The sequence below is a fragment of the Pleurodeles waltl genome, chromosome 2_2, assembly GCF_031143425.1.
Source record: "Pleurodeles waltl isolate 20211129_DDA chromosome 2_2, aPleWal1.hap1.20221129, whole genome shotgun sequence".
Classification (NCBI taxonomy): Eukaryota; Metazoa; Chordata; class Amphibia; order Caudata; family Salamandridae; genus Pleurodeles; species Pleurodeles waltl.
This window is the reverse complement of record NC_090439.1, coordinates 1,023,786,110-1,023,800,569: the sequence shown is the minus strand read 5'-3', so window position 1 is coordinate 1,023,800,569 and position 14,460 is coordinate 1,023,786,110. Positions and strand designations below refer to the sequence as shown.

At 46.1% G+C, this 14,460-nt stretch overlaps 1 protein-coding gene across 2 annotated transcripts in view; it reads left to right on the top strand.

Annotated features, from left to right (window-relative positions):
- OC90 (otoconin 90) overlaps positions 1–14,460 on the top strand; it is a 443,355-nt gene that overhangs the window by 414,086 nt on the left and 14,809 nt on the right. For both annotated transcript variants that reach the window (XM_069220767.1, XM_069220766.1), the window contains one exon: positions 3,052–3,158. In XM_069220767.1, the coding sequence (XP_069076868.1) occupies positions 3,052–3,158 (107 nt within the window). The remainder of the gene's footprint in view (positions 1–3,051; positions 3,159–14,460) is intronic.

The following is a 14,460-nucleotide window of genomic DNA, read 5'->3' as shown; positions in this document are numbered from 1 at the left end:
GCATGCTACACAAGATCTTCAAGTGGCTACCCCTATACATGAGACACACTGTGACACAGGCCTTCATCACCAGCTGACTGGACTACGACAATGCCCTCTACGTAGGAATTGCCTCACACCTCCTATAGAGACTGCGGACCATACAGAATGCCACAGCCAGACTCATCCTCTGACTTCCCCGACAAAACCACATCACATCCCACCTCAGACAACTCCACTGGCTCCCCATACAGAAGAGATGCTAAGAGATGCTGACCCACGCACAAGGACCTGCGTCGAGAAGACTACACTCTGCCTCCTTTCCACTTTATCATACTCCCCGCATCTACCGAAGCAGAATTGGAAGACGCTACTTCTCTCACATTGCAACAAAAACCTGGAACAGCCTCCCCACACACTTCTGGACAATCACCTCACTTCTGGAATTCCGAATGGCCCTCAAGACCTGGATGTTCTAATAAGCCTCCGGGACCTGCAAGCGCCTGGATACCCTATCAGGTTATTAGCCGATCTTTTTAAATCCTGATTAATTGATTGATATTTTCAAACAGTTCTTTAAATCTAAAGTTACAATACTCTGAAACGGCTTGGCTGTAACATCCTGTCTTATGGTAGTTAGGGCTCTAAACAAAAATACATCTACTGGGCCATCACTTGTCTGAATCATATTTGAATATATACTACTGTTGGTAGTAGAAAGTGCTTTGAGAAACTTAAAAGTGGAAAATAGACTTTATTTGTGTGGAATCCGCTCAACACAGTTTAATAACAAATTACTTAGATCGGCCTACAGAAACCTCTTTTTCAACACATTACATAATATTCAAAGAGGAGATTAAATTCGAGCTTTGAGTCGTTGTCTTGTTTAGTTGAGCCCCCTTTAGGCCTTGACTTCCTGGGCTATCATGTTTTGGTATTTGCTTTGCCATTTGCAGTATGACTTTCTTTGGAAGCACTGACTTATTTCCACTGTTCAGTGTAAGTAATAGGCAAGTGGGGACTCTGTGGCACAAACACAAACCACAGTCAGTTCAAAATTGCACATGAGGTAAAACAATTAAACCAGCCATATATTTATGGTTGGGAAAACACACATACAGGGGGCATATTTACTAAATGTTCACAAAACACAGGGCAGCATGCAAAGTTGCTGTGCTTTGTTACATGAATAGAAGAGAGCTGAAGAGTGACATATCTACTAAGATATGGCGCTCTTCGGCTCTCTACCTGCGCTGGCACTCCTGAGGCTGCCTAGCGCTAATCCAGGCATCCGTGTGCCATGCTGCAAGGGTGCCTGCATTAAAGGCAGGATGGACACCTTTCTTTGCAGATAACATCATGCGTAGAAAGAGGAAGTAATGAGGAGAAATAAACATATTTCTCCTTAATATATCTCTCGGTAGTAGCCGCACCATTTTGGCACAATCCCATGTTTATTAATTTTAGTAATTCTGGGACTGCATCACATTCCATGGGTGGATGCATGGGAATGCCCATGCTCCACCTATGTTACATCTACTATAACAAAATGTAACACAACACAGGGCAAGCAGCAGCTTTGCATTACTTTTCTGCACAAAGTCACTCAAGGTGTCACAAATAGCACCTTTCATGGCTTTGTATATCCCATTTAAGGACTTGTGAAGACATGCGCCACTCAAAGGTAATGCAGCTCCTTAATAAACCTGGGCTTAGATAGATGTATTGCCAATCAAAATATTGCACTTCTGTCTTCTACAGAAGGAGCTCTGTGATCAGCAGCTTCTTTGTTTTTTTTCTTCACCCCCTGTGTGCTTCCGATTGGGGTGGGTTGCTGATGCACTCCTGGGTTGTGCTGCCACTTTTCTCTCTGGCACCACTAATGCATTTACTTTTTTAATCCAAGAACACACCACCCCACTCCCCAAATGTTAATGTTAGCAGCATAAGAGCTGGCAGTCTATGCTGCTTCAAAGCCTGTCACTCTCAGCACCATTGGTGTGGCTAGAAATGTAGTGAGGCTTCCAGTGGCAGTGATAGGTCATCAGCGCTGCTATGCCTCTCCTTTCAAAATATGTGGAGGTGGCACACTGTGCATTATCTGCTTTCTGCATAAGATGTTCTCCCATCACAACCCTGCTCACCAAGTACAATGCACCAAGCTGTAGAGAAAACCATTTAACGCTGTTTGTGAAATGGCATCTTTTCTAAGCACATTAAGTAAAGGGAGGTTGTTGTATGAACAACAAGTTGCCTGTCTCCTTCCACTGCCCCTTCTCGACAGTTCTATATCCCTCTTATCCCTTACTCATGTTGTAATCCTTTTCTGGAACTCTCTCCATCTGGTCCCTCCTCAGTTTCTCTCCCTCCCTCTACCCTACTGATGTTTTTCCTCTCTTTTCCTGTCTACAGTTGCAATTCTCTCTTTCACTTTGCCCCTCTCCCCACATTCTTTCCATCTTCTCTTTACAGTTACCCTCTCACTCTCCCTGCTGCTGCCCCATACATACCCTGTTTCTTGGCTCACTTTTCCCTGCTCTTCTCTAGACACTTTGTTCTATGTCCATTGTCCTCTGGCTCTGCTTTTATTTTCCTCCCTTCTCCCCTTTCCATGTTCCTTTATATCAGACCTCTCCTCTCTCGGCTCATAATACGTTCACCATTTTACATGTCTTCAAGACTTTTACCCTCAACAAATTCTCCTAGCGCAAAAACTTTCTTCCTCATTCAGAATTAGTGGAGGGCACAGAATGCAAGTGAAAGGAGCATCCTGCTGGATCCACTGCATTCTGGGAGGCACCCCATCTATAATGTGACATATTACTATTAGGGAGTCTCAGTGACTTCATGGCCAACTAATCATGAACCCAGAGGTGATACCAAATTCACCATGGATACAAGTGATCACTGTACAATCACAGCAAAGCTAATGTATTATTATGTGCCACAAAATTATTGACGGATGGGCAAACTCAAGAAGTTAGATATATGTACCTCTGATGGGGCACATTCTTCTAATAGATATCTCAATGCATAATAATTTTGACTATTTCTAAATGGTCTTCATTGTAGGTGCTGTTTCACCCATCACTGTTGCCTGGAGCATCTTAAGGCGGTCGGCTGCCCACCTGAAAGAATCGCAAGGTCTGAGGTTATATGTGTGGATCAGAAACCAAAATGTAGGTTCAGTTCCAAAACGTAAGAAATAGTTTATGAAATTAAACTACCACAAATATTATTTGTAATGGTCAAACAATCTAGCCAGGATCACTTGTGTTAAGCATGTGTGTTAGATATGGCATCCTTGGCATAGTTTCCCCCTGTTGTTTTGCCTCTGCCTCCTATAGTTTTAACTGTGTGCTGGATTTCATTTGTGCTGGTTTTGGTACTCTGGGCACTTTACCACTGCTGATCAGAGCTAAAGTTCAAGTGCTCCCTGTGAAAATTGTGATTATCATTGGCTACCCATGATTGGCATATTTGATTAACTAGTAACTCCCTAGTATAGTGCACCATGAGTGCCCAGGGCCTGTAAATCAAATGTTACTGGTGGGCCTGCAGCACTGATTGTGCCACCTCCATGAGTAGCCCTGGACACATGTCTCGGACCTGCCATTGCAGTGTCTGCATGTGCAGTTTTAACCTGCTATGTCGACCTGGCAAGTGCACCCACTTGCCAGGACCAAACCTTTCCTTTTAGTACATGTATGTCACCCCTAAGGGTGGTCCAAGGCAGCCTATTTGGCAGGGTGCAGTGTATTGAAAAGGTAGGACATGTACTGGCATTTTTTAATATGTCCTCTTAGTGAATTACTGCTAAATTCAGATTTCACTGTTGCAGGGCCTATCACTCCCATAGGTTGACATGGGGATTGCCTTGGAACTTCTTTTAAGTGTAATGTCCCTTTGAGAACAGACAGAGATTTAGAATTTGGGGTCTCTGAACTCACAATTTAAAAGTACATCTTTTGGTGAAGTTGTTTTTTTGATTGTAAGTTTGAAAATGCTGCGTTTTAGAAAGTGGACATTTTCTTGCTTAACCATTCTGTGCCTCTGCCTGTCTGTGGAGTACACATCTGGGTCAGGCTGACAGTTTGACTGTTTGTGAATTCACTCTAGACTGTCACACAAAGGGAGCTGAGGTGTGCCACACATATTCTGATGGGTCTTCCAGGGCTAGAGTAGTGGGAGGAACTGACACTTGCACCTGAATAGGGCTGTGCCTGTCCTTACACCATGCAGTCTCCAACCCCCTAGAGTGTGCCTGGGACCAAGGCAGCAAAGGTAGGGTCATGTGCACTACAAAGACTTTCCTTTGAAGTTTGCCTACTTCAAAGGCAGAAATGAGTATTGGACCCAAAACCCCAGACTTCCAGAACCCTTCTGGATCAGAAGACTCTGCCAAGGAGAAGAGCAGAAGAGCTGTGAGGAGGAGTACTGCCCCTTTGCTGTGTGTGCTTTGCTGAGTTGGCCTGTAGTTGCTGCTTCTGCTTTGGACAGGACAAAAACTAAACTTTGCTGTGTATCCTGCTTATGATGTAAGGGCTTGAACTGAGCTTTCCTCCTGTTAGGAAGCCTCAGGGACACAAAAGGTATCACCAGCCAGCCCATAGGTTCTCTTGCTGAGGGCCCAGACTTGCCAAAAGGTGCCCACTCCTGTTCCTGGGCCTTTGGGAGGGAAGTCTGGCATAAAACAAGACGAACCAGGCACACCAACTCTGGACAACTCCTGAACCAGTGCTCCTGCCTGCACCCAAAGCCGTGGTCCTCACTGAAGTTCAATGACCTTGACCGACACTGCAGACCTGATGCCTCCACAGCTCCTCTGAAGTCCCACATTATCGTCCCGAGTGCCTTGTCACCAAAGTCCATGACACCTGACTCTGCTGCGGCGCCTGTGACTCAGTGGAGTGACTGTGACCCCACAAGGTCGCCCTATCGCATATTGACCCACTGGACTCATTGACTCCGCCGGATCATAAGGAACCAACACCTTGTTTCTGACCCTCCGCTGCCTTCATAAGGATCTAAAGCCTTACCTCTGCTGCCCCCATAAGGAACGATGCCTCACCTCCTGCGCAGCAGTACAGAACCGACACCGCATCGGCTCCAGCAGCACATCACCTCCCCAACTCCGTACCACGTCTTTGAATTTGCCTCATTTTGAAGGTACTGTACCTGGGGTCTGTGCGACTCCGTGACCGGCACCGCACTCCCTTGCGAGTGGCGTCAGAATGTTGGGAATGACTCTGTCACGATGCAGTGATAGCACCAGTTAGAGCTATTGCGTTTCTACAAACTTTTATTGAGATTTAATCTTTAAAATTCCATATCTTTACTTGTTTATGTTGGATTATTATTAGTTTGGTTTTGTTTTACTTAGATAAACATTGGCTATTTTTCTAAACTGGTGTGGTGTCCCTTCGTAGTGTTTTTACTGTGTTACTGTGGGTGGATACAAATACTTAACACATTGCTTCTGAGATAAGCCTGAAAGCTCGTGCCAAGCTAGTAAGGGGGTGAGCAGGGGTTATTTTAGGAGTATGACTCTTTTACCCTGACTAGAGTGAGTGACCCTACTTGGACAGGGTGTAACATGACTACCAACTAGAGACCCCATTTCTAACAGTGTGTATAAATATTCTCAAGTGGGTGGACATCAGTGTTCTGCAGAAGTAAGCAAAACTGCCCATGGTATTCTAATTCAAATGCAACTTTGAAAATGAGGATAGCTGTTGTGGACAGGTATAAAAGGTAGCTGGCAACCTAAAAGCCTATCAGAGAAAAATATTGTTTGCATCAGCTTTGAACTGTAAGTTGTCCGTAGTGAGAATTGAAGGCCAAAATATTAAATTTCTGGAATTTAAACACAGTGACAGAGACAAGGATCCACTGATCAACTATTGTAATGATATTACCTTTAAATCACTTAGTTCAGCTTTCCAACCCATTTAATCTGCGACGAATGGTACATTTTTAAAATGTACTGTGCCAAGGATTTTATTAGCAATCCATTTTGATGGGTAGGGCACAAAACGATTACACTCATGTCATCATAAATCTGAGTGAATTGCTATTAGGGACAGTATCCTAGATATAGAAGAATTAACCATCAAGCGAGGGTTCTATTAACTGGGATTGCTCAATTTAATTTTAGAAATGCAAGTCATGGTGAAAATGGGTGTACTTCATATAAGGTATCTCTCGTAGCAGAGGCTTTTTAAAGTATTATAGATGACATTTTTGTTTCCAGAGATTTACACAAGAATACTGTGGATTTTAATGTAATTTATTTTTCTTATAGTGAGCTTTCTGGATGGCAGATGAGAGCCATCACATACCTCATATTCTACCTGTTGAAAAATAGTTGAGCAATGATGAGAATTAAATGAGAAATAAATGTGTGTGTTCATTGCACACCAGCGTGTGGTTCGTTCTACCTTTGTCATCATTACACTATGTCGCAACGATTCTGCAGGGAATTTACAGTTGAACAACTTCTACTGGTTAATAATGTAGGGCATCTCTGCAGCCTTTGATCTACAGGTTTCCCAACAAACACGTATATCTGAGCCTAGACGACTTGATAAGAACTACATTAAGCATGTGTCAATTTAGCTTCTAAACTTGTAGACTAGTCCCTTTAGCTTTCAATTCTCAGTTTGCATGAACATCACTGAAACAGATAAAATGGAGAAATCATCACATGAGAAGGCTCCTGCCTGTATAGATAAGGACAAAATAAATTGTGCCTGTTAGAAATGGGGTCTTTGGTTGACAGTCAGGTTACCCCCATTCAAGCAAGAACCCTCACTCTAGTCAGGGTGAAAGGGAATCACCCTCAGCTAACCCCTACTTACCCCCTTGGTAGCTTGGCAGAGCAGTAGGCTTAACTTTAGAGTGCTAGGTGTAAAGTATTTGTACCAACACACACAGTAACTTAATGAAAACACTACAAAATGACACAACACAGGTTTAGAGAAATAGAGAATATTTATCTAAACAAAACAAGTCCAAAATGACAAAAATCCACAATATACAAGTCAAGTTATTAATAAAAATGCAAAAAGAGTCTTTAAGTAGTTTTAAACACACACTAACACTGTTAGCGTGAAAAAGTACCTTGGGTGCGTCAACAATAACCCTGCATGGGCGAGTGTGCGTCAAAAAGGGCTTGCGATGTGTTGATTCCACTCACGAGCGGGACCTTGCATTGTTTCTCCTTTTGTCAGGTCGGGCACGTTGGTTCTTCTCTCCGCAGGAGAGCGATGCGTCAATCCGGTCAGCACTCTCGGGTCCGGTCAGGCCTTGCGTTGTTTTTACACACCCAGCGGTACTTGAGACGGGAATCCAGCCACACAATGATCCGAAAACCACGCAGCGCGGGTTGCGATCTCCCAGCCTCCATCAGCGATGCTGCGCATTGTTTCTCCTGCTCCGTGCGTCGATTCTTTGGTCGCGTTTCCGGCGAGCATCAATTTTCAGCCACGCAGCCAGTGGCGTGTCGATTCTTCAGCCGCAGATCGGACTTGCGTCGATCTTTTCCCAGCACGGCGCTCTGTGCGTGGATTTCCTTTTCTTTAGGCTGCCAGCTTTTCCTTTCAGGGTCCCAGGAACTGGATCGGCACCACAGGGCAGAGTAGGAGTCTCTCCAGAGACTCCAGGTGCTGGCAGAGAGAAGTCTTTGCTGTCTCTGAGATGTCAAACAACAGGAGGCAAGCTCTAAATCAAGCCCTTGGAGAGTTCTTCTCAAGATGGAAGGCACACAAAGTCCAGTCTTTGCCCTCTTACTCTGGCAGAAGCAGCAACTGCAGGATAGCTCCACAAAGCACAGTCACAGGCAGGGCAGCTCCTTTCCTCAGCTCTTCTCCAGGCAGAGGTTCCTCTTGTTTCCAGAAGGGTTTCTAAAGTCGGTGGTTTTGGGTGCCCTTCTTATACCCAATTTCTCCTTTGAAGTAGGCCTACTTCAAAGTAGTCTCTTTTGAATGTGAAATCCTGCCTTGCCCAGGCCAGGCCCCAGAAACTAACCAGGGGGTTGGAGACTGCATTGTGTGAGGGCAAGCACAGCCCTTTCAGGTGTGAGTGACCACTCCTCCCCTCCTTCCTAGCACAGATGGCTCAACAGGAAATGCCGACTACACCCCAGCTCCCTTTGTGTCACTGTCTAGTGTGAGGTGCAACCAGCCCAACTGTCAAACTGACCCAGACAGGGAATCCACAAACAAGCAGAGTCACAGAAATGGTATAAGAAAGGAAATGCTCATTTTCTAAAAGTGGCATTTTCAAACACACAATCTTAAAATCAACTTTACTAAAAGATGTATTTTTAAATTGTGAGCTCAGAGACCCCAAACTCCACATGTCCATCTGCTCCCAAAGGGAATCTACACTTTAATCAGATTTAAAGGTAGCCCCCATGTTAACCTATGAGAGGGACAGGCCATGCAACAGTGAAAAACGAATTTAGCAATATTTCACTGTCAGGACATATAAAACGCATTACTATATGTCCTACCTTAACCATACACTGCACCCTGCCCTTGGGGCTACCTAGGGCCTACCTTAGTGGTGTCTGACATGTAAGAAAAGGGAAGGTTTAGGCCTGGCAAGTGGGTACACTTGCCAAGTCTAATTTATATTTAAAACTGCACACACAGACACTGCAGTGGCAGGTCTGAGACATAATTACAGAGCTACTTATGTGGGTGGCACCACCAGTGCTGCAGGCCCACTAGTAGCATTTGGTTTACAGGCCCTGACACCTCCAGTGCACTTTACTAGGGGCTTACTAGTAAATGAAATATGCCAATCGTGGATAAGCCAATTACATACACATTTTGTAAAGGAACACTTGCACTTTAGCACTGGTTAGCAGTGGTAAAGTGCCATGAGTAACAAAAACAGCAAAATCAGAGTCCAGCACACATCAACAACCTGGGGAACAGAGGCAAAAAGTTAAGGGAGACCACGCCAAGGATGAAAAGTCTAACGGTGCCCTTGATTAAAATACAGTGGGTGTGGAACTATTTTAATTCTAATGCCTTTTCCTTGCAGGAGATTCTTGAAGCTGTGTCTCCCTTGATCCACCAAATAGGGCTCCTGACCTATTTGAAAACCGCATGGGCTTCCTGAAACGAAATATTGATCTCTGGGCTCCTTTGCTTATGAACATTTTAAAGGCACACTGTGTTGGCAAATGCCAGATTAATGTGTGAATTAGTAATGCTTATGTCCAGGATGGGCTAAGGAGTACCACAGCTGTTATACACCAGTACCTTTACCTGTGTCATCTGTTAAATGAGTAGGAAGGGTTCTCTGCGCTTACTGGGCATCAGAGAAAAATGTATTGGCTAAGGATCAAGACTGCTTTAGAGCCAGTCCAGATACCTTAGATCATTGTCTTAACTTGTATAGTTCAATATCAAAGGATGCTGGCCCAATCAAAAGACTTACATTTGGCATTCATGGACTAATCTATGACCGTGGTTCCCAACCTGTGGACCGGGGACCCCTGGGGGTCCACAAAGCCTTCTCAGGGGGTCTGCGACTGCTTAGAAATTTGAATAACATTAACAGATTAGGTCCCCAGCTTTAAGTAATGACTCAGTGGGGTGGGGGGGTCCCCGGATTCCATTAATGATTCATTGGGGTCCACGGGTTCCAGTAATTATAGAGAAGGGGTCCACAGAAGTCAAAAGATTGGGAAACACTGATCTATGACATTTGACTGTGTGATTAGTGTGACTACTAGGACAAAATTGTGGCTTATCCTAAAGTCCATTGGCATAGAGGCAGCACTGACTGGTCCAATAGGGCAGATGGCCCGAAATCTATTCTCTAGATTAGGATTTGGTCCAGGGGCAGGTGTTTGGGGGCATTTAGGTCACTAGGGAAGTGCAATAAAGATACACCCCTCTTTGTGCTGTATATAAACCACCTTGAGGCAACATTAAGGAAGGAGTATCGAACCCCTTAAAATGAGGAATGAGGGGTTTATTTTGTGTTTGGAGAGCTATAGTCTGTCCCAACAGGACAGCGGAGGGATGTTCCCCACTGCCCTGACATAGTACAGCCAGACATATTTATTAAAAGATTCCCACCAGGAAGGTGGTGAACTCAGTGCTTTCAGCAGAGCGGCCACCAAAGTGCCTTTAATGAAGGCACTGATGCTTTCATGTGTGGGCACCATGTTCATTAAAACCTCAAAGCAAAGTTTTCTTTTGAAAAACAAACTCGTAAAAACAAAGGTTTCTGGCACATTGGAAGTTCTCTCCCAGTGCATGGGGGCTATTTTTGTGTTTTCCTATTTAGAACTGCCAGGATTTCCCTTGCAACCCTGACCAGGAAAAAATAGATTGGAATGTGCACCTTATATGTTGATGGATGGGTAGATGGTCTGGGCTACCATGACCAACATTAGTCGAGCTCCTGGTAAAAGATAACTGTTGGCAGAGCCAGAATAAGCTCCATCATCACAAACATGGTGGTTCTCTCGATTTTAAAGATAGTGAGGGTAGGGAAGTGCCCTTGTTGGCATGGTTGCCCCCCTACACTTTTAGCCTGATATTGATGCCAACTTGACTGAGAGTGTGCTCAGTGTGCTCAAGGCCCCAGCACTAGCGTTCTTTCCCAAAAACTGTACCATCTGATAGAGGCTTCTAGCTGGTGATTCCTTAGCTTTGAATTCCCTGGCGTCAGCTTGGAATCCAGGATTTTTTTCAGTGCAGTATCCTACGCTCGCCGTCGGGTGGCATCGTTAGTATCCGCATGTGTCGTTCGGCTCTGCGTGGCTTCGTCGGCGTCGTTGGAACCATCTGTGATGCCACAGTCACCTATAAAGGCACCATCCTGGCACACGTACGTCAGTTCTTTTCCTTCCGCGCCGGTTAAGCACAGGTTTGGGATCAAGCTATGCCCTGCCTTTTTTGGCAAGTCGTTTTTCGAACTTTTTGTCGAGTCTTTTGAAGTCTCTGCAGGATTACATCGAGGAAGACGGGGTTCAAGCTGTGTGGGGCCTGCCATTGTGCCATGTCAGTGACAGACCCCCATCAGGTATGTCTCTGGTGCCTTGACAGAGACCACGACTTGAAGTTGGGTTCCAACTGCTGGGCCATGGCCCGAAAGCTTTGAAAGAGGGTGGTCTCTGAAGCTCATGGTGGTCCGGCCGTCAACTTCATTTGGCGCAACTCCTAGGAGGTCACAATCCTGATCGAGGAGGAGGTCGTGGGACCACTCCAGGAGCCCTAAGTCCTATTCTTCCCACTTGAGGTCCATGCAGATTGTGTGTGCTGGTGTTAAGAAAAAGGTAAGGTCGACACGGCATCCCTCGCTGGGTGCCATGCCCACAAACCACTGCCTGTAGAATAGGTAAGTCTGTGCCTTACAGCCCTAAGGCAGGGTGCACTATAGCACAGGTGAGGGCATAGCTGCATGAACAATATGCCCCTACAATGTCTAAGTCTATTCTTAGACATTGTAGGTGCAGTGTGGCCATACTGAGTATATGGGCTGGGAGTTTGGCATTACGAACTCAACAGCTCCATAATGGCTTCACTGGACACCGGGAAGTTTGGGAATCAAACTTCTCAGCACAATAAACCCACACTGATGCCAGCATTGGATTTATTGATGCCCCCTGTGTGTTAGCCAAACTGCTAGTGCAGGACTGACCAGTCTGTGCTAGCCTGCCACTTCCAGACGAGTTTCTGACCACATGGGATGAGAGCCTTTGTGTTCTCTGTGGCCAGAAACATAGCCTGCACTGGGTGGAGGTGCTTCACACCTCCCCCTGCAGGAACTGTAACACCTAGCGGTGAGCCTCAAAGGCTCAGGCCTCTTTTTACAGTGCCCCAGGGCACTCCAGTTAGTGGAGAGGCCCGCCCCCCAAACAAAGCCCCACTTTTAGTGGCATGTACGGAAGGAAAATTAGGGAAAACATGGAGGAGTGACCATCTCAGCTGGGACCACCCCCAAGGTGTCCAGAGCTAAGGTGACCCCCTCCTTGCAAAATCCTCCATCTTGGTTTGGAGGACAGGGACCAATAGGGTTAGGTCTGTGTAAAAAGGAGTGGACACAGGAAGGGTATAGCCACCCTCAGGGACAGTAGCCATTGGCTACTGCCCTCTGACCCCTGTAATGCTCCTAAATCCAGGATTTAAGGGTTCCCCTGAACCTAGCTCATCAGATTCCTGGTGACCTCACAAGAAGAAAGAAGAAGGACTGCCAAGTTGACCGCCAGCAGAGAAGACTGAAGACGCAAACTGACTTGAGCCCTGCCCTTTCGGCCTGTCTCCAGCTTCTAAAGCCCTGCTAAAAGAAGGCTACGCATCATGCAGGACCAGCAGCGAGCTCTTAAAAGCCACAGGAGGAGTGCCTGCACCCCAGAGGACCAAGAACTCCCTTGGACAGCGGCCCTGTCTAGGAAGAAACTCTATCCAAGGACTCCATGTCCATGGCCCGTGTCCAGGTGGCCCAACTGACTAGAGCTGGCCCCCAAGCAATTCTGAGCAAGTGCTCACCCTGGGTTGACCCCTCCAGCACCCCGCACTTGGGGAATCCGCCGACCATCAGGGGACCCTCCTTTTTGTCCAGCCCATGGTTTCCCAGAACCAACCCCCTGGACTTTGAGGACAGGGACCAGTAGGAGATCTGTGTCCCCCTCCCCAAAGGAAGTGAACACAGGAAGGGTGTAGCCACCCTCAGGGACAGTAGCCATCTTTTGAAACCTCTGGGGTCCCCCTATAGGAAAGCAGTGGGAGCCCGACGCTGTCTTCGAACCCTGCAGCCGGCTGCCCCTTTGCCGCTGAGGGTGTGTGTTTGGTGCTGACCTGTGGCCCCCACGGTGCTCCTCTAAACCCACCAGGTCTGCCCTCAGAAGACGCAAGTACTTACCTGCAAGCAGGCTTGATTCTGAGTGCCCCCAGTCTTAATAGGAGCCCATGTTAAATCAACCTCAACTTTGACCTCTGGCCCCGGCCAGCCCTGTGTTGCTGGTGGTGGGTGTTTGGGGTTAACTTGAACCCCCATCTGTGGACATCCTAACACCCGGAGACTGGAACTGTAAGTCTTGTACTTACCTCGAAACTATGCTAACCTTTCTTTCCCCCAGAACTGTTTCTGAAAATTGCACTGTGTCAAATTTTAAAAGATTATTGCTATTTATTCAAAAATTGTATGACTTGTCAATTCGAAACAAAGTGGTATCAATACATATGTTGGATACTTACTTGCAGATGTACTTACCTGCAAACTGAATCTTGTGGTTCTAGAAATAAATTAACAAAATATATTTTTGCTATATAAAAACAATTGGCCTGGAGTTAGTCATTGAGTGTGTTCTTCGTTTATTGTCTATGTGTGTACAGCAAATGCTTTGCACTACCCTCTGAGAAGCCTAACTGCTCAACCACACCACCACAAAAGAGAGCATTAGTATTATCTACGTTAGCTTTTGTTAAGCCTCTAGGGAACCCCTGGACTCAGTATTACTCATTTTGATATTGTATATACCGAGCAAGCTTCTTACATTGAGGACCGGCAAGTTTGGGAGGCAGGGTACTCCTTCACATTTTTGGCCACGCATCCTGTCTGTCAAACTCTAAATAAAACTAAAAACGTTTTCGATTCTTCTAAAAATGTATGTTGCCTGTCTTCTATCTAAACCAGCAATAGAGCTTCAGCTTTTGAAGGTCTTGTTATGTATGAACCTCTCCATACATCTGTCAAAGTAACAAGTAATGGAAAGATGTGTTTATACCGAACACCGATGTTATGACTGAAGCACTTTTCAAAATTTAGGATTATTTTGAATTCACCTTTAGATTGGAGCCAGTTGGTGCAGATGGAGGAAACCATATTTTGTTCCGCTAGTCAAGTGTGGGTGTAAACACAACAATACAATTGTGCCCAGTCTACAAGGCAAAGTGCTTGACAATAGGAACTTACAGGGCAGGAATGTGTGGGTATATATATGTGTGTGGGAACACTTCAGAGACAGGAGGAAAATCGCGGATTCTGTGCTTTATTCGTGTCTCCATTGTATCCCATCATTATCTATGGACAAATGTGCAGGCGCCGAGCATTTGAAAGCCTTTTGTAAGTTGCACAGGTGCTGTTATGGATATCTGGTGTTACAATCCAACAACAACATTAAGGGGGTCATTCTGACCCTGGCGGTCATCGACCGCCAGAGTCGACGACCACGGAAGCACCGCCAACAGGCTGGCGGTGCTTCCTTTAGTATTCCGACTGCGGCTGTAAAGCTGCGGTCGCCCAGCCGGGTCCGGCGGTTTCCCACCGGATTTCCCCCGGCTGGGAGAATCCTCCATGGTGGCGCTGCTTGCAGCGCCGCTATGGGGATTCTGACCCCCTTCCCGCCAGCCTGTTTCTGGCGGTATTCACCGCCAGAAACAGGATGGCGGGAACGGGTTTCATGGGGTCCCTGGGGGCCCCAGCAGGATTTTCACTGTCTGCTTTGCAGAC